Here is an 18,935-nt window from a genome sequence, read left to right as displayed (position 1 = left end):
TGCTGCTCATGACAGGGGAAGATTAACCCATATGGCTGATACATTTAGTACATGTACACTGTATGTACATGTACCGATACATGTACACTGTACAGTAGCTGGGGCTGAATTTAACAAACATTTTCATGTACATTTGCCTTACCTGTACATTTGTTTATAAATACTTCACAATGCATTTCATTTCATTTTAACTTATATCACAATGCATTTCATTTCACTGAAATTGTTTTTACCAACAAAGTGTTTAGTTGAACATGTTTCAAGTAAATTGAATAATTAGCAGGGAACACCATCTTCTGTCTTGACATGTACAAATTTTGTTTTTTCAGAAAGCTGTCTAATTCTGTCCTGGGTAACATCTGAAAATACGGAGTCTCCCTCGTCATGTCTGTGATGGCGATGCAGAATTTAGAATTGCCATATTCTCACGCCTACAGAATGTTCCGTATTTTTCTGTGCTGATACTGTCATGCACAAAATCAGATTTCTGATGTCGTTTTGGGAAACCAATCTGCTGTCAACTGCAGACATTATACGAGTAAAAGCACATTATCGAAAATGGCCCAGTTATAAAAATATGAATGAACAACGCAAACCAAAATGGCAGTTGTAATAGAAATAGTGCCTCACTGTCCTTGTTAGCACATCTCATTATGACTGTACATGAACTAACGTAATACCAGCGCGACCTTATAACTTCCTACATTGTAGCTAAGCTGAAGGCTATACAATGTGATGGAAAAGATCAAGGTCCCATGGAGTACATCACTCAATGTACTGGTACATGTACATCCATGTATGAATCATGGTAAACATCACTCACGTTTTTGCGAATCCAGTAGGGCTTACTGGTATATGCGTGTCCGTGGCGTATCATGTGATTTGTTCTCGATCATCCAAAAACTTGTAACATATCGGTATTGCCATGGTATAACAATACACATACATGTACATGTACATGTAGAATGTTCCAAGTTTTACTTGGTACACGATAAGTTTTCATTGTACATACATTTATGTATAAATTTGCAAATTTTTTGTTGGGGGTGATGGAGGACGATTCAGGAATTTATGGCTCCATCTTTTTACTGTGGAATTGGCCATTAAATTTGATCCCCGGTCAACTGCTTGGCCATGTTTGTGGTAAGATTTTAAGGTAATTTTTGATGTTTCCAGCAGCCAAAATTTAATGAAAACTATAAATACTGTTGGAAGAAAAAGTAAGTGCCATTGCCTTCATGTTATATTAAGCCTGGTGTCCATATCAACGTAAGACACGCAGAGAGCAATGCAATCAAGACACAAACTGCAACACAGACATATACATGTATATGGAAAAACTTGTGTGTCGCTGACAATGCAGACAAACGCAAACCAGCCTGCGTACGATAGGCAGAGTTGAGCCAGGTTCAACTTTGTGGTGGAACTTTGTGGTGCCCAATTTCTCCTCAACCCTAACCATTCTGAATCCAACGAGCATATATACATGATTTCAATGGTCCCTGGGGTTTAGGGTTAATTAATGCTTAATATTACACCCCAGTGATCAACTAAATTCATGTCGCTGTCCATCAGTGAAATGCATGAAACCGGAGTTCAGGTTTGGCATCATGACGAGGTAAAGTCAATCTAAATTGGTATTTCCAACAAAAAATCACTGAGTTTCAGATGCCATATTGTTTTATTTTGGGATGAAATGATGTCATGCACCGTCTCCTGCGTTCACGTGTGTGTGTGTGCGTCTTCATGTCTTGCTGACTGCCTGCATTACAAACAATCACACATGGAAGTTTACATGTACCGGGCTTTAAGGTACTGTTGTATTACTTGTGCAGTAATGTGCTGTACACGGACATGGGTCTGTTTTAGAGATTTATAGTGGGACACACAGGGCAAATTTGGAGAACTGTTTCCTGCTCAATAATAAACTACTGTACCTACATTGTACATGTATACATGTATGTACACCTACATGTACATGTATACATGTATGTACACCTACATGTACATGTACATGCACATGTACATGTACCTGTGTAAATAACCTGTGTGAAACTTATGATGTTGAGTAGTCATTACATGTACATGTACGTTATTTTGTGTACTTGTACATGTTCTTGGTGAATAACCTAATGGCCAGGAATACAGTGCTCACTATATGCCAGTAGTTGATCAGGAAAGTGTTACTGCAGACCTTGCTACATTTACATGTGAATTTATACATGCAGTACATTTGCAGTTTCACATGAAGCTTTGAAAAAAAAGTAACTATTTAGACATTACACATTTCATAAGCAAAATAAAAAAATTTCGATGTTTCAAAAACATTGAAATTTTAATTCAAAGTAAACCCATCATTTTGGGGAAACTTCCCCCCAAAAGATGGGTTTACATAAACAGTGTGAATTGTGAAAGCTTGACTCTTTTGACTTGCAGTTTACTAAACAACCCTACCCTGTCAGAGTGTATCATTGTTTGTTTGTGTTTCCATTGAATCCCTAAAGAAAAAAGACCCACGTATCACACCCACACAATATACATGTACAATGTACATGCCTACATACGTGTGTGGGTGTACACGTACAGTTTGCACCCAGAGTGTATGTGTTTTTGTACATGAAATCATTGAAGAAGTAAAAATAGACGATGAAATGTACCAGTACATGTAATGCAATGTTCAACAGACATGACAGACCCCAACCACATTCCGTTCTTTCAGAATTTTCTCTTCTTGACATTTTTCAGGATTTTGGTCATCTGTAATTCTTTCCCTTACATGTACATGTACACTTTATTTGTAGATGGCCCCTCCCCTGTCAATAATGTGCCCTACATGTAAACATATGTACATGTACCGGTATGTACTACTCACATGTAGCCATTGTGCAAGTTGCTGAACTGTGAACAAAATTGTGTTGAAGGTTTTTGTACACATGTGCCCGTACATGCAACATACCGTACATGTACTTGCATTCAGAAAGGTACATGTTTGCAGAAACTATGCAAATGGCACAAGACAGAGATACAGCATGTGGTAGGATGTACATGTACATGCATTGCACAGAAAGTGGAGGTGCTGGTACAGTTTTAGACATCAGGCCATACCGTGCATTGCAATTGTTCTTATAAAGCTGATCAATTCCTCTACAGGTACATGTATATATGTAAAATGGGTCTTATTTTCTTCTGCAATTGGTGGTGTTCTTTCATGTAGTGTAACCATGTGGGTAATATGACAACTGGGTTTCCTACTGCTATGAAGTAAACACAGGCACACTTACAATGTACATACCAGGACATGAAGAAACCCAGTTTGAAATTTATAAAAAAAACAAAAATGAGAAACATGCCGTGTAAGGAAATTGTTTCATGTACGTGTACTTTAGTCTGATTTTATTTTAAATTTTCCCCACTAGAATCTTTCAATTTACGATATTTCTTTTTCTTCTAAGAAGTTACTGGTCATTAAACAAGTTAACAAGAAATCTGATGCGAGTGTTGCAGTAGAGGCATGCCATGTTCTTGCAAGGTTCTTGTCCACTACTTTGACTATTCTGTCAAGTTTCTCTGCATGATTTGTTGCATTTTTGTCATTAAATAAAACATACATGTACCCCAGCCTTGTGCAGTTTGTAGTTTTGGACACAAATCTTGTAAACTGTGACTTGGTGTTCTTCAGGTTTTATATAATGCATCGAATCAATTGTTCGTGGTCAACGCTCACTGAGGGTACTATAGACATGGTAGACTTTAAACCTTTCCAGTTGTTGCAGATAAGTACATGTACCGGTACATGTACATGCCAAGGATTTTTGGAGTATCCAGCATCTTCAGAAGCAATTTGAATTTAGGAAAGCAGTGGATATATGTGGACATCATCGCTGACTGCTTGTGTTGTGATGCTGCTGCTGTTATGGCCATGGTGCTATGTTACTGAGCCACCAACAGGTTTAAGGACCACATTGACCCATACCAGCAATATGGGCATACCGTGCCATTATCCTCATACATGTGTACATTGAGGAGTGAATTATAGTTAAACTGTCACAGGAATCAAATCCAGTCACTTTCACTGTTAAAATTGGATATGTATTTTCACTTTCTCTGTACAGACGCGGCAAATAGCACACACTTGGGTTGGTTTCTTTTTCTAGAAGCTGCACATGTACACACACATACAGTCATTGACCATGTGGTCTTGAGACTTCCATACTGAAGTCGTGCGTTATTCTCCGCTCAGTATGAATACATGTACATGTAGTCTCTTGCCACTGCGCATGAAGATGAGTGCTATGTAGAGGATTGCAGGCAGCATTGTCAAACAGTCCCTGTGATACACATTTTATGGAAATGCTCGCACAAACTTGGATATGGTATATAGTTGGCAAAGTTTGATCATTTTTGCCGAAATTTTTATCATGTTCAACTTTGCCAATCTGCATGCTAGTATGGTGGACTGCAATGCAAGTTAGGTGACCATGAATGAAATACATGTACATCGACTTGAGATATGGTACATGTATTTGTATCAGTTTAGCTTAAAAAAAAACATAAAAACAAAACACAACAACCTACCGTAAAGTTTTATGTTCTGGTGTATTTGCATGTGCCGGGTAGATGTACATACTGTATATTTCACATTAAGGATTGCACGGTGGTCCAAAGACCAAAATAATTTCAGTGTACAATTCAAACGAATACTTAATTAAAAATACATATAAAACATTCATGATGAAAAAGACAATAAAACACATTCAGGCAAACATGAAACTAAAGTGCATTTGTCATCACAAAATGTCTGCAGGGAAATTTGCTGGAGCTGAAATGTATTAAACTTTGCCAACGGCATTTTTGTAGCAGCACAAATATTTGATCTGTACTCAAAGCTAAATGTTTTGGTTGCTTTTGTGCTTACATGTATGTGTGTACAGTGTGTTAACTAACCTTACAAAAAGATATTTTATCTCAACTTTTTTGGAGTTTTGGTTCAGATGCCATTTTGTTTCAATTCTTTGATTGAGTGATACCACACAGTCTCTCTTCCATGGCTGTCTGTGGCTTAACCTCTATTGGCAATCATTGTCAACCGTGTACATTTAAAAATTTTGCCGAAATTGCCCTACTTCCAATAGGTATCTCATTATAGAGAAAATTTGCATCTCTGACATACATTTGAAAAGACATGTTGTATGCTGCTAGCACTTCAGTGCTTGTCTTGGGTCGATTTCAGAAAATTTAGTCAATTTTTTGGGTATTTTAGAGATCATGCCGACCAGATAGGACAAGCCTGAGTAACATTCCACCTGAAGCAAAAATTAGACGAATTTGAAGTCAGGCTGACCTCTGCCAAATTCCGGGACTAACAGCGAGCTCCAAACTGGTGCAGTACACATTTCTAGCTACAATGTTTTCTTTTGAACATCTGGTTTGGGATTAAATTTAAACAATTGCTGAAGACAGATACCGTGCCCATGATCTTTGGGAAATAACAAAAAAGCCTGTGATCAAAGACAAAGAGACGCTCTCATTTAAAACGTGTATGACAAAGGATAAGATAGAAATGCTTCCAAATCAGCCCGGGCTACTCCACTAAATATACTCATGTGTATTGCTCATGTTACCCCATTTATGTATGCCATGACACCAACTTAATTATACCGTTGCTCATACGGTGGCCATACCACATGTGCACATGCTTTTCTGTGCATGTGGACATCCTACATGTGGACATACATAAATGAATTTGACGTTGGAACATTCCAGGGGCACGTTCATGTTAATTGTGCATGTCCAATGTAAAAGTTCTTCTTTGTTCGAGATGTACCAAAAGTGCCTGCCTAGTGGGTTCTCAAATGTACGTCACACATAAGGCCATCATTTGTCAGGGTTAAAACATTCATTGGAGGGGTCATTAGAATTTACCACAACATCCCCTATCCTGTTATTGGCATACTAACAGTAGTAAATATTTAAACATTTAACAGTTTGTCCACAAAGGTCTTCAGGGACCCTTTAATTAATAATAAACACATACATGCATACAGTGTACATGTATGTTTATGTGTAAGTATGTAGATAGAGTGGGTATACTGGTACACCATCACCCAAAAGATCATACTGAGAAATTTTTACTCTAACTTTAAGTTTTGTTAACGTTTTTCTCCTTTCAGATCATAATGGGAAAAAAGGTAGTTCCTTATAAGGGGCAGAAGTATGATGAAATAGTCAAGAGATGCCAGGCGAGTGGCAGCCCGTGGGAAGATCCAGAGTTCCCTGCATCTGATGCTTCCCTATTCAACAAACGAAGTTCCCCAGGAAGGATTGAATGGAAGAGACCTAAGGTGAGTGCTCAATTCAAGATGAACAGAATTTGTTGAATTTTATCGTTTTTGGGGGACTCTAATTTCATTGGTCTAGTATACACTGTACACGAATGGTCATGATGGTCTATGTTTAATTTTTTACCCAGTACATGTATGTATATGTATGTGTATCATATGGGTGTTTGCCAGTATGGCTAGGAGTCCATGTAGAATGTCCAATCACTAAAGAATGTTGTTTGTTATTATTTGTTTCAGGATATTTGTCCCAATCCTCATCTTGTTGTTGAAGGTACAAGCACAGGTGATGTATCTCAAGGTCAGCTAGGCAACTGTTGGTTTGTAGCATCCTGTGCTAACCTAGCTCAAGAAAAGGAGCTGTGGGAGACGGTAGGTACATGTACCATCTAAGGGTGTCTGTAAATAATTCTCAGGTTCTTGTATTTTTTATCTGTTGGTTAAGGGAAAACGGGTTTTAAAAAGAACTTGCTTGTCTCAATTTTTTTAAGGTTATCATTTTTTTCCCAAATTTTGTTACTTAGAAGGAAATTCCAGACATGGTTTGCATTACAACAAGTTTTTTGCTTTGTTGGAAGAAAGTGAGGGTCAATCGGCAATGATGGGCCATAAAATTAACTACATGTACATGCATGGACACCCTAATAGAGGGATTTCACATTAGTGGTGACTGCGAATATCTGCATGGAAACTGAGGCTCTCTCTGCTGAACTTCATTGCGGGCGCCCGGGGACTTGACACGGTACATGCAGTATACATTCAGATACACAACCATCACAGGTACATGTACATGTACATTAGTTCGCAGTAAATTGCCGTTATTTTTTCTTTGGATGTTACAAATTCTGGCTGCATACACATAGCTCAAAATTAATGCAGCAAGAATTGGTTGTCTGTCAGTGAAATTACCTGGATACTACTATGAAATTTTGTTCATTTTGATCTTCGAATTTTTTGTCAAATGGCGTGCAATGTGTGTAACTACATGTATCTGCAAGCTGTTTTCCAATTTCAGAAGAAATTTCATGACCACGATTGTTCACAAAGGTTCAGTTGCATTTATCATGGAAGGATACGTACCAGTATTTAACCAGATGAATTCTAGGCTTTTCAGCAAAAAGGATTGGCAACTAGTGTATGAGAAAAGTCAAAGTCAAGGTTTTCATGTAACAGGTAACAATGGACCTTGGGTCACAGCAACTCTCAAGATGCCTGTCGAGTCACCCTGAAAGACTCTTCCACCAAAATTTGCAGCCTTAAAACTCTGAATTTAACATACCTTTATGTATTTTGTGTCTTGACTTCTTATTTTCAATCGTCTGACCATAATACGACTAAGAATCGTAAGCAGTAGGCACAGCGTCACTTTGTGACAGACAGTGCATACGCGTCATTATATCTCGTGTACATGCAACCTCGTTTTCAAACGCGGAAGTGCGCAGATCGATGCTAAATGCATGATATTGGGATCCCTCTATGAAGAGACATACATGCACAGTACGTACGTAATGTGTACATACTACATGTACATCTATACTGTACTTGTTACACACTTCACTTTGTCTTGCGGCCACAGCTTTGTTTTATTTCCAAGAACTCTTACCAATATTGCTAGATACCAGAAGTTTTTTGGGCAAACTGGCAACAAAATTGCATTTTCATCGGGCACACCAGACCCAGCCATGAAATAGGGCACACCAGGCCCACCCTAAACACGGCCCCTTAGACCGTGTTAATATTCAGGGCACACCAGACCCTGCTACAAGTATGGCTTACCAGACCATCATACGTGTAATTAGGGCACACCAGGCCCACCATTGATATGGTACACCAGACCCTGCTACAAGTAGGGCTCACCAGACCATCATGCATGTAATTAGGGTGCACCAGGCCCACCATTGATATGGCACACCAGACCCTGCTACAAGTATGGCTTACCAAACCATCATACGTGTAATTAGGGTGCACCAGGCCCACCATTGATATGGCACACCAGACCCTGCTACAAGTAGGGCTAACCAAACCATCATACGTGTAATTAGGGCACACCAGGCCCACCATTGATATGGCACACCAGACCATCATACGTGTAATTAGGGTGCACCAGGCCCACCATTGATATGGCACACCAGACCCTGCTACAAGTAGGGCTCACCAGACCATCATAGTGTAATTAGGGTGCACCAGGCCCACCATAAATATGGCACACCAGGCCATCAAAGTTAGGCCACACCTGGCCCACCATTATACAACTCTAAACATGGCACTGTAGCCCATGTTAATGTAACACTTATAACATACCTGGTTCACCCATAAATGCTGAATAACAATCGGACACACCAGACCCTGAAATCAGTAATAGCCAAGAGTCATGTTAACACCAATTAATTAATAACTCTGTAGCGAAAACGCTAAACCTGAATTATTAAATCTGCAGGCACCCGATGTTCCCCCATTGAAGACTTATGGGAGGAATGGCCCATGGTGATGATCCATGGAGTCATTCGAGTGCCTGTCACAAATCATTGAGATTACAGCCATAGTGCCTCCATTGTATGCTTTAGCAGCTGTAACTGGTCAAATAACTTTATTTGCCATTATAATAGATCATTTCTTGACCGTGTCTGTCGAAATTCCGGCCAAAAACTGCTTCAAAGTGTCAAGCTGACTCAAATCTAGATGCAGGATACAATTCCCCCATCTGAACCGCCGGGGGAAGAAATGGTTCTTGGTGTACGTCCAGGAAACACAAAACCAAATATTTGCGATAATGCCAAGCACAATGCCAAAATTTCATTCACACAATAACGTTACCTAACACAAAGTGGAGATGGGGCGGAGGCAGGTAAATCTATTAAATCTTAAACCCTATAAAGGCTGTGACAAAACTGACCTTAAATTACATTCCCTAAATCCATCGAGCCATGCCTCCCATTAAGAAGATATCCCATTGGTTAAAAGTTTGGTCACAGAAGTTCCCTTATTGGTCTAAATTCTCTAATGTGATTGGCTGACACATTATGCTAATCATTCAGTGGATCCTTTTTTAGACTTCTGTGTTTTCTGCAAATTTTATAAAGACATTTTGACCAAGATGCTTCCTTCCAATTCCACACGTACCTGCAGATAAGGAAAGCTAGTAAAAACACTACCTAATAGTTCAAGTACTACTTCTTGGTAGTTAAGCATAGGAGAGATTTCTCAGTTTTTCTTGTCCAAATTTGCAGTAAAATTGGATCAACTGGCTTGTCAGCTTCACACAGTAATGCTTACAAACTGTTACAATACACACCAACTATCTCACCCAGGGGAGATGCACACATATGTACCAGAAAACAATTGCAAAGACCTTCTATGAAGCACATTTATATTTACTTTTCACAACTCTGCCTATAGCGCTGGCAGAGCAAAATGAATATTCCTCACAATGTTGCCCCAAAGCAGTTGATTGGCTGCCTGCAACAGTACAGGATTCTGTGCAGTAAATATACATGTACAGTACATGTACATACATGCATTATGTGTATGCATAACCTGTACTGCACAAATGTTCATCTATTGTGCTGTGGTTTTAGCTGTTGTTGGCAAATCTTGACATTACTTAGACATTTAAACAACACATTGTTGCATCTCGTTAATGAAATTATCTGTGACAAACCTATGGAACACTTATATGGAATACTGAGAATAAAGCGTTTGATCATTTAATGATAAAATGTCATGTAGTTAAATCCTTGAGTTTTACTTTACATGACATCTCTTATTTTCATTAAGTATGTATACTAAGTGGATAAATGGAGTGAAAACATGTACTTAAGCAAGTTTGCTTGTGTCAAATGTGTTTTGGTCGGTAGGAATTAAGCACACTACATAGTTCACTGTTGGTGCCATTTGATGTGGTATCTGTTGTCCTCTTTGTGTTATTTATACTGGTACTCATTTCTCCAGGTGGTACCTAACTACAAGGAGCAGGAGTGGGATGATGAACATCCTGAGAAGTACTGTGGGGTCTTCCATTTCCGTTTCTGGCGTTTCAATCAGTGGCTGGATGTAGTGATTGATGACCGTCTACCAACCAACAATAACAAGCTTATCTATGTCCATTCTAAGGAAAGGAATGAGTTCTGGAGTGCATTGCTTGAAAAAGCCTATGCCAAGTAAGCTTCATGTCATATTCATTTCAGGTTCCAGTCATTTGTAAAGTTTTGCTTGAGACTTTTGGAAATTGTAAATTCTCTTACAGTTGTCTTTTTGTGTTTTGGTTAATTGATTGAGAGGAATTAGGAAGAGGGGTTATTTGTTGATGTGGCCAATATTTGATGATTGTCTTGGTTATAGAATACTATAGGTTGCAATGTTACTTTTCATTTCAGTGAGAAATGTAATGTCCTTTTTCTTTAGTTTTACATATTCGGTTGGAGATGCGAAGGTACATGCACATGTATGTGTACTTTATGTAGCAATAAAACACTTTGGCCTTGCATGTTACATCCCGTAATAACATATAACATGTACCAATACATACATGTACATGTATGTTTTACTAAGGCAGTTGGTAATCATTTCAACAGCAGCAATAACCCATAATTATTCTGTTATATGTCAGACTGAGTGGTTGCTATGAGAACCTAGATGGAGGCAACACTGCAGATGCACTTGTTGACTTCACTGGTGGAGTTGCTGAGACAATCTCCCTGACTGATGAGAAATACATGGAAGACTTTGAGAAGAAGAAAGAGTTTCATAAAAGTCTCAAGAAGTATAGTGAAAGGAATTTCCTGATGAGTGCCTCTATAAAGGTGAGGAGAGGAAAGTCCCCTGTCATCTTGCATGTAAAGTTTTTCCCGGAGGAATTAACAAACTGAAGGATTTTGGTACAGTCTAGAATTTAGTTACACCATGTCAGTGCCTTTCGCTTAGCATGCAGCATTTGTTCAAATAAAAAGGACCAGTTATATTTAGAAGTTTACTGAAGAATTACATATTGTTTGGAAGTGTTCCCTGTGATTACGTTTAGGCAAGTGTTTAAAGTATTTGTGTTTCCGGTATTTCCACTTTTTCCATTCTACCATTTATTTAATTTATTTTCCTGATTCCTTTTATCTGTCCGTCATGTCCGTGTAGCCAGGATGTTGAAAATTCAGGGGTAGGGATTAAATATTTGTTTTTGTGAATCCTCTTATGGATGAATTGATATCAAAATACATCAGTGCAGAGTCATTGAAGTGAAGGAATAGGTTTTTAGACACAATGACTGATCTCAAAGGGAAAGGAAAATCCTTTCTTAGGACATTGGTTTGTGTGTAACAATTTGGAGACAATTTGCACAAGAGTTGTGTGGGATAAAATTTGAAGTAAGTAAATATGATCTGACCTTGCTGCACCATCATTATGCACTAGTCTTTAGCTTCTGGTTTAGCAGGTCACACAACATATTTTGGCTCAGTAGGTTTGTGAAAGAAAATAGCATAGACCCCTGGAAGTGTGATGGAAACTGACTGTCATAAGTTCTTACTTTGTCAGACCCATGGATCTAAGACTTATTGCAGCACAATCAAGACCACTGCAAATGGTGTGCACTGTTCACCATGTTTACAGTGCGTGCTTTAAGTATAACGTACATTGTACATGTACATAACAAGGGCTGTTCAGGTGCTGTGCGAGCATTGTGAAGTTTCCACTTTGTGTAGAATGTACCATAGCACTATACATGAATTGCGTTCATCACGATCCTCGTGATTGGAATGTACCATATCAATATCAATCAGTTGATGACATACATGTACATGTACAGGTACATGTACATGAATTGCACCTACATGTACATGAATTGCACCTACATGTACATGAATTGCACCTACATGTACATGAATTGCACCTACATGTACATGAATTGCACCTACATGTACATGAATTGCACCTACATGTACATGAATTGCACCTACATGTACATGAATTGCACCTACATGTACATGCTTGCAGTTACATGTAAAAGTAAAAGTTAATCTAATAGTGTTGTTTCATTGCTTTTTGTCAGTAGAGCCCTGGCTGTTTGTATTGGCTTGACACAAGTACATATAAATGTTACCTGTTTAAGCTACTGAATGGTCATTCATTTTTTAAAACAACTTTCAGAGAAAGTACCAGTAAATTTAGTTTTGTAGTCTGCTAGAATCATATCAGTATAATTGGCATACACAGGTACATGTACAAAATAAATGGTAATGTACTCTTTTGATTTTCCCAGGTGACATCAGCAGAGGAGATGGAAGCCAAGACTGATGTTGGCCTGGTTAAAGGTCACGCATATGGAGTAACTGCAGTGAAGACAGTGAAGTTAGGTGCTGCTGGCCTGCTGTCATTGTTCAATAAGGAAAAGGCGCATCTTGTCCGATTGAGGAATCCCTGGGGAGAGAAGGAATGGAATGGACCATGGAGTGATGGGTGAGTGGCTTCATACAAACCGAATCTCATTGAGTGCATTTTGACATGACTGACAGAGGCCAGGACATTTATTTGTCTTATATCTTCATGTAATGTTTTGACCATGGAGTGATGGGTGAGTGGCTTCATACTAAACGAATCTCATTGAGTGCATTTTGACATGACTGACAGAGGCCAGGACATTTATTTGTCTAATATCATCATGTGATGTTTGGACCATGGAGTGATGGGTGAGTGGCTTCATACAAAACGAATCTCATTGAGTGCATTTTGACATGACTGACAGAGGCCAGGACATTTATTTGTCTTATATCTTCATGTAATGTTTGGACCATGGAGTGATGGGTGAGTGGCTTCATACAAACTGAATCTCAGTGAGTGCATTTTGACATGACTGACAGAGGCCAGGACATTTATTTGTCTGATATCATCATGTAATGTTTGGACCATGGAGTGATGGGTGAGTGGCTTCATACAAAACGAATCTCAGTGAGTGCATTTTGACATGACTGACAGAGGCCAGGACATTTATTTGTCTTATATCTTCATGTAATGTTTGGACCATGGAGTGATGGGTGAGTGGCTTCATACAAACCGAATCTCATTGAGTGTATTTTGACATGACTGACAGAGGCCGGGACATTTATTTGTCTTATATCATCATGTGATGTTTGGACCATGGAGTGATGGGTGAGTGGCTTCATACAAACCGAATCTCAGTGAGTACATTTTGACATGACTGACAGAGGCCAGGACATTTATTTGTCTTATATCATCATGTGATGTTTGGACCATGGAGTGATGGGTGAGTGGCTTCATACAAACTGAATCTCAGTGAGTGCATTTTGACATGACTGACAGAGGCCAGGACATTTATTTGTCTTATATCATCATGTGATGTTTGGACCATGGAGTGATGGGTGAGTGGCTTCATACAAACCGAATCTCATTGAGTGCATTTTGACATGACTGACAGAGGCCAGGACATTTATTTGTCTTATATCATCATGTGATGTTTGGACCATGGAGTGATGGGTGAGTGGCTTCATACAAAACGAATCTCAGTGAGTGCATTTTGACATGACTGACAGAGGCCAGGACATTTATTTGTCTTATATCATCATGTGATGTTTGGACCATGGAGTGATGGGTGAGTGGCTTCATACAAACTGAATCTCATTGAGTGCATTTAGACATAACTGACAGAGGCCAGGACATTTTTTTGGTCATATATCATTATATGATGTTTGCTTGGATCTTCTGGTATCACTCCTCTCACTAGTGAACATTAGAGATGATTGGTTTATGTTTAAAAACTATGTCAGAGCCATGTACATCTATATTTTTGTCCGAGTCCGGCTCAAGTCCGAGTCTGAATTGTCAAGTCAGAGCCAAGTCCAGCTGTGGAGTGTTTTGATGGCAGAACACATACAGAAGAACGTCTCTGATACTGTATCCATAAATGTTATTATGTGCTTCATTACTTTTAGCAGACAAGTACCAGTACATTGTTCAGAGTCAAATCATTTAGAGTTTATGACGTATGAATACTTGTGTCACAGTCACAGTGAGACAGTGACTTGTGCTAGCTTTTTCTATTATGGCCTATTAAACAAATATCTGGAGCCCAAATTTACAGCAGGGTCACCTTATAAAAGAATTACAGAAATTAAAATAATACCGAAAACCCTGAATACACTGTTTGCTACAGAACAATTGTTAAAGAATAGTAGAGCATAGCTGGTCCTGACCATAACCCTCTGGAGAGCCTGATGAGTACCAGTGATGTTGTTATATGTACTTCCATATTCTGGTGTGTGGGGAATTCAGGCAAATTAAGCCCCTTTAGAGTGGAAAGAGTACACTATGGTAACCCTGTACAAATGGAAATAGGCCTTCTTGATGTTTTACCAATGGATTGTGTTGCAATATGGTATATTAACAATAACCACGCTCCACAGTATACATGTACTGGCATTGCTTCCAGGGCGAAATGCTTCATACCATACTCTTCCTCTTGTTTCTTCAGAGTACCAACCCATTTTTCACATATCCTTCAGTCTCCCTGTATTTCTGTTGTTCAAAGCTTCCTTTTCATTTCCATTTTGTTTTCTCAATAATACCGGTAACCAGGTGGAAGCAGGACTCCAATGAAAGTAGCAGATCTTGTAAAATAATTTACATGTACATGTAGAAAAAACTGTGACAAAATGCTAACAGATTACATGGAAATGATTTACCCTAATCCATGATACATGTATGTTGATACATGTACATGTATTATGTTGATCATGGTGATCATTTGGATCACAAAGTGATTTAGGCTGATGGATGAAAATAGGGCAACATGTACCATGTAATTTCACCTTTGTAAAAATGTCACCAAAGAGAGCTGTGTTTAGAAAGGATGATGAGTTGGTTATAAACATGCAAACTACAGTTTAATAAAATGTCACCCATTGCTGTTGTCTGTAGCAGTGTTGTCCTGTTATTGAATTCAGTGAAATTATAATGAATGATGTACATGCATGAATATACTGTATGTGTCATGGCCAGTGACAGTTTTGATGAGTCTGAGGACTTTATGACAAACCCAAATGATGATAATTATTTATTTTGTCCAATCTTGATATTTTTTCTCAATTGTAGATCTCCAGAATGGAATAAAGTTAGTGATAGTCAGAGAAAGAGCCTTGGAATTACTTTTGATGATGACGGGGAATTTTGGTAAGTCGGACTTCAGAAATACATGTACATGTAGGTTTTATGGGTATTTTGAATTTTGACAGAAACCATATTGTCACATGTGGATGTACATTATACGTCTAAGAAATAGAATAGTCGGTTAGAAGGAAAGATGAGCTACTGTATGTTTGGTTAGAAGGAAAGATGAGCTATTGTATGTTTGGTCCTACATGTACACGTAGTTAGGCCCATGATGAGCCTGTTTCATTAAAAGGTGTTTGCTTCACTGTAAAAATGGTATAAAAAGGTCTTGCAGACTCATCTTGATGCAGGTTATTGTAATTTTAACTAGACTTTTGTGTTTGTTTCAGTTATACATGTAGACATTGGATGATACCCGTAGGGCAGGACATTGCGTGACTGTATGCTCCATGATTTATTTTCACAAGGCTGTCATTTCAGAACTAATGGTACTGGGACATGTACATGTACAGTTTGAAATTAAAATAGTTCCTTGAACTGTGCATGAAACTTTGTAAGTCCAAAATAATATCTTGGCAGGAAGATCAAAAAAGGAGGGTTTTGATTGTTAAACAAAAAAACAAAGAATAGTAACAACTACAAATTTAATTTGCTGGGTTCCTACATGAAAGTGAAAAAGCAGTTTGAATGTATCAGTAAACTATGTATGTGTGTACATTTAAACCTGGGTATAGTGTTTGGGAATGATAATGGACCCGATTAAAGGTCAAGTCATCAGTGCCAGGCCTGCCCATCTGCTTGATCATGCTTTTATTCCTATTTATAAAAAATTACCTGTTTAAAAAAAGGCAAATCAAAGTCAAAAATCAGTATTAAATTTGCAGTTTAAATAATTACATAAATGTTTACCTAGAGTTTTGCAGAACTGTCAAGTACTGCACACCTCACATGCCATGTGTGTATTATGAAAATTGTGTAGTATACATGTACATGTACATGTACCATTGTAAATGAGGGTATGTGTACACGAAGCAACACTAAGGGTAGGACGTTTACATGTATTTAAACCAAAAAAATTCCATTTACAGATTTCCCCAAAAGTTTAAATGGAACCACCCCTTTCAGAGGTTTGACGTTTTGATTGATGCAATCTGACATTCATTTCTTTGTAAGCAATACCTGTAAAATGTAATCTGATTTTCAGAACACTTCACTGTGCGGTCATATCAAAGGAATACCATGAATTCATCACCTCATCTTTGAGTCAAAGAAAATTTACATTGTGTACAATTTGTTGTAGTTGAAGTTTTCAGCAACAGTGGTAAGGGGGATGAGATGCTTACACTTCTAGACATTGAAACAGTATGGGAAAGTTTTCCAAGCAGTTTTCAAATTCACAAAAGGGTAATTCACACCCTTAGCTTACATGTACTGAACAATGTTTAGAGCACAGCATGTAGCTGTACAGGTTTATACATGTACATGCATGGTGAAATTTTGTCTCTTAGAATTACAGACCAATTAGTTGTATTCTGCATGTTTACATGTACATGTACACCCCCCCCGTACATGTATATTACAAAGATTTGGTTAGTGATTATTAGTATCAGGGATAGAGCTAAACTTGAAATAATATCGGTACCAGTTAGTAATTTTATCAGATGTTTAAAACCCTTCACTTGATGAGCTCTTGTTCAATAGGATTGGGTGCATTATCTGATCTGAAGTACATGAATTGTTTGTGAAATCAGTTTATGTACCCGTTTTATGTTGCACCTGTGCAGTTATACGTGTACATGTACATACATTTACATGTACATACTTCCACAGAAAGGAATTTTAACTTCCAGTTGTTTTATGGCACAAATGTTCTCACTTTAGTGGTCTCCCATTTGGAGTAGGATTTCCTATACAGTGTATTTAATACACTGTACACATATCTGCACATGTCTATTCGTCAAATGTCTTGGTTTGGGGTGTACAAAATGAAAGATTTAGAAAATTTGCACTAAACTTTGGTCATTATCACCCAAAAGATGAAAGGTACTTGTACACGTATAATGTTTTGGTTGTTGAAATTCTTTGGTTTGGTCCCTTTTATAAACCAAAGTTTGTCAGTTTGAAACAATGACCCTGAGGCTTCTGTGCTATTTGGATAGGATCACAAGAATATTTAAAGAATATTTTAAAGATAAAGTATATTATTTCTGAATATGTCAGAAAGTGAGGGTTTTCAGGCCCATCAAGCTCATTTGGAATGGTATTGCAACATTTTTTTTTCTGAAATTACACTTGTGTTAGGGATACTAGATACTCAAAATCTAACAGCAATAATACGTACATGTATGTAATAGTCTCTGAAATGTACATGTACATCCAAATTTCCGAAATGGCTCTTTTGTTGTGTTTGGCTTTCTATTCTGAACCCTGCAGTAATTTGATTGGTTCCAATGAAATACACTTCCATTACATGCAATCCTGGGACAAGAGGTTATTAAAGTTCTATCTCTGTGTGTTTTGTCCATTTCATTTGAAGGATGCCGTTTGATGACTTTTGCACCCAATTCACAAATCTTGTGATCTGCCGCATGCCCAATAAGAGCTACTTCAGCATTCAGCGTACCTGGCATGAGAAGGTTATGATTTCAGCATGGAAGAAAGGTCAAGGCAAGGCCAACCGAGCTGGAGGATGCATCAATAACAGGGAAACATTCCTACAGAACCCACAGGTAAATGTACATGTACAGTTAATAGATGGGGAAGTGTGGTTCCAGCAGATATATGTACACTGTACATGCTCATTAAGTTTGTGTGCTTTGGATCCATGCTGCTTCAATATGCTATTTGTAAATATCTTTAGACGGCAGTCCTTTTAGCCATGGGTTGCCTGTCCCGTGTAAGAACATGTTAGGTTGCATTGACAAATGAATATGGCATATCCCCTGACTGAGCAACTGCTGTTCTGGTTCCAAGTTTTTTCCTGTGATTTTGTTCTTGAGATTAAAACTTCATGTGTTTTCTTCAACACATCATTATGCAAAAGCTTGAAACTCTGAACAAGCATCAATCCCGACCCAAGGTTTGCACATTTCTGTAAGCCATGATGACGTTATGGTTAAAAGGGGGCAGTTTTTCAAGAAGTGTTTCTCTTTTTCTTTTTCTATTCAACAAAATATCCAAGATTATTTCAAAGATTTAGTGAAATTTTTTCAGCGTGCAACATTACAGGACCCACTTCCCCATTTTGTTCCTCATGTCAGGGACCCTCTGCCCCATTTTGTGCCATGTCAGGGACCCTCTGCCCCATTTTGTGCCATGTCAGGGACCCTCTGCCCCATTTTGTGCCATGTCAGGGACCCTCTGCCCCATTTTGTGCCATGTCAGGGACCCTCTGCCCCATTTTGTGCCATGTCAGGGACCCTCTGCCCCATTTTGTGCCATGTCAGGGACCCTCTGCCCCATTTTGTGCCATGTCAGGGACCCTCT

The 18,935-nt window shown here is 38.4% G+C and overlaps 1 protein-coding gene across 1 annotated transcript in view; it reads left to right on the top strand.

Moving 5' to 3' along the window:
• capn5 (calpain 5) overlaps positions 1-18,935 on the top strand; it is a 31,060-nt gene that overhangs the window by 3,367 nt on the left and 8,758 nt on the right. The window contains exons 2-8 of the mRNA XM_087145885.1: positions 6,171-6,341; positions 6,579-6,710; positions 10,287-10,495; positions 10,945-11,137; positions 12,586-12,782; positions 15,432-15,509; positions 17,986-18,178. Coding sequence (XP_087002011.1) covers positions 6,177-6,341; positions 6,579-6,710; positions 10,287-10,495; positions 10,945-11,137; positions 12,586-12,782; positions 15,432-15,509; positions 17,986-18,178 — 1,167 coding nt within the window. The 5' untranslated portion in view covers positions 6,171-6,176. The remainder of the gene's footprint in view (positions 1-6,170; positions 6,342-6,578; positions 6,711-10,286; positions 10,496-10,944; positions 11,138-12,585; positions 12,783-15,431; positions 15,510-17,985; positions 18,179-18,935) is intronic.

The sequence above is a fragment of the Acanthaster planci genome, linkage group LG14 (assembly GCF_054643075.1).
Source record: "Acanthaster planci isolate LZ-2023a linkage group LG14, COTS_SCS, whole genome shotgun sequence".
Classification (NCBI taxonomy): Eukaryota; Metazoa; Echinodermata; class Asteroidea; order Valvatida; family Acanthasteridae; genus Acanthaster; species Acanthaster planci.
This window is presented reverse-complemented; position numbering and strand designations above follow the sequence as displayed.